The sequence below is a fragment of the Echinops telfairi genome, unplaced genomic scaffold (assembly GCF_000313985.2).
Source record: "Echinops telfairi isolate 266 unplaced genomic scaffold, ASM31398v2 ScPeMD7_7457;HRSCAF=8495, whole genome shotgun sequence".
NCBI lineage: Eukaryota > Metazoa > Chordata > Mammalia > Afrosoricida > Tenrecidae > Echinops > Echinops telfairi.
Genome location: NW_022111357.1, coordinates 42,178,850 through 42,180,931, shown reverse-complemented (window position 1 = coordinate 42,180,931; position 2,082 = coordinate 42,178,850). Strand labels below are relative to the sequence as shown.

At 59.7% G+C, this 2,082-nt stretch overlaps 1 protein-coding gene across 1 annotated transcript in view; it reads left to right on the top strand.

The window, feature by feature from the left end:
• The window catches only part of PRDM16 (PR/SET domain 16), a 272,199-nt gene that overhangs the window by 256,915 nt on the left and 13,202 nt on the right, over positions 1-2,082 (top strand). The window contains exons 12-13 of the mRNA XM_045299221.1: positions 986-1,155; positions 1,682-1,759. Of these exons, the coding sequence (XP_045155156.1) occupies positions 986-1,155; positions 1,682-1,759 (248 nt within the window). The remainder of the gene's footprint in view (positions 1-985; positions 1,156-1,681; positions 1,760-2,082) is intronic.

Genomic DNA, 2,082 nt, shown 5'->3' with positions numbered 1-2,082 from the left:
TTGACTTTCTGTTTTATAAGAGGAGGGGCGCTCTGCAGAGCAGGGCGGTGACACCCACCTGATCCTCAGATTCATCCCCTTCTGCTGTCGCCACACCCTGCCACCTCAGGACTTGGTGAGACACAGTCTGAGGCACCTTGTCAGTCTGACGAGGCTGTTGAATTCCCTGTAGTACTCTCCCCAGTTGAAGGCGCCCCAGCGGTAGAGAGGTTATGCATTGAGCTGCGCTCTTCAAAGTCAGCAGTTCAAAACCACCAGCCGCTCCGTGGGTGAACGACGAGGCTTTCTGTTCCCACCAAGAGTTACAATCTTTGAAACTCACAGGAGTAGTTCTACCCTGCCCTATCTGGTTGCTCTGAGTCGGAATCAACTTGCTGAGAGTAGAGAGCGGTGTCCGTGTGGTTATGATGTATTGCCACTAGGAGGCAGTGGTCCCGTGTTTTAAACTGAGATTCCATTTAAAACCCATTGCCAGGAGTTGATTACAATTCTGGATAGATATCCTAATGGCTCAAGACTTGAGGAGGCGGGGCGGGGAACCCAAATTAAACTCTTAGGTGTCCCTCAAGGTAGCCAGCCAGGAAAGCTGGCCAGGGCACGGGGCTCCAGAGGGCTGGGCGGTGTTCCCCTGGGTCAGAATAAGGGCCAGGGCCATCAGGATGATCAGCACCCCGTACCCCGGATCCCAGCAAACCCATGCAGTGAGAGAGGCCGCGAGGGTCAGGTCAGATCAGACCCCCCAACGGGGCTTGACCCTGGACTCTGGGGCATTGCAGGTAGGAGCCGAGCTGGACAGGCCACACGAAAGACTGCAGCCCAGTGACCAGGAGGCTTCCAGGTGGCCAGTGGTTCCAATGGCTGGCAGAGGACTGACCGTGGCCTTCGCATCCCAGCCTGGTCTCCTGCTGTGAGGGTCATAAAGGACCCTGGGGGCAGTGCAGGTCCCCAAAGCCAAGTGGCAGCTTCGGCTCTCTCTGACCCACAGATGTCAGCCATCGAGACCATGACGGAGAAGCTGGAGAGCTTCGCAGCCCTGAAGGCCGACTCCAGCAGCTCCCTGCAGCCCCTGCCTCACCACCCCTTCAACTTCCGGTCCCCGCCCCCCACGCTCTCAGACCCCATCCTCCGGAAGGGCAAGGAGCGGTACACATGCAGGTGAGGCTTGGGCTCAGCCCCAGGGCTCCAGGGGGAGGGTCCCCACCTGCATGTTCTAGAAAAGCTCGAGGTTAACAGCCAGGGAGAAGCAGGGCTAGGGTGCAGGGCTCATTAAGAGCTCTTAGGTCCCTGCTCGTCTGCCAGAGGTTGGGACCCCTGGGACAGTCTGAGCCCCATTTGCTGGAAGCCCAAGCAAGGCAGCCTTGACCAGATAGCAGGCGTGTGGCTCTGGAGGTGGCTGGTCAGGGTTTAATGCACACTCACCCTTTGGAGATACACCTCCTGCCCCCTCACCAGCTGGTCTCAGTGGCTCCAGCCCCCCTTGGGCTGAGGGTCTGCAGAGGAGCATGCTCCCCGTGCCTGGGCAGATGGCGTGGCTCTTCCCGGGGCATGTGCCTTGGGAGTGTCTGGAATCTGCAAGGGCAGCAGGCAGGACAACCACGTGCAGGTGCAACAGCACAGGCACTGGCCCTGCTAGGGAATCCTCGGGGTTCCCCTCACCCTCAACACCTCCCTCCACCCCCAGGTACTGTGGCAAGATCTTCCCCCGATCAGCAAACCTCACACGGCACCTGAGGACGCACACCGGGGAGCAGCCATACAGGTAGGAGGCATAGCCTGTCCCCCGAGGCACCCTGCTGGGAGCAGGGGCTGTGAGGGGGTTCTTGATGCCCCCTGGGGACTGCTGGCTCTCTGGACCTCTGCTCCACCCAGCATTGGTATGCTTCCAGAAGAGGGAGGGGATGCCCAGAAACTTCCAGAATGTTCACCCAGGAGGGTGCCCTAGAATAGCTGGGGTGTGAGTGGGGGCAAACTGACTTAACTGGAGTCAGGCCCTCCACCCTGGGGCAGTCTGAGTGAGAAAACCTCAGCTTACTGCCCCCTCCGCCACCACCCCACCCCCCTATCACCTCAACCACCTCCATC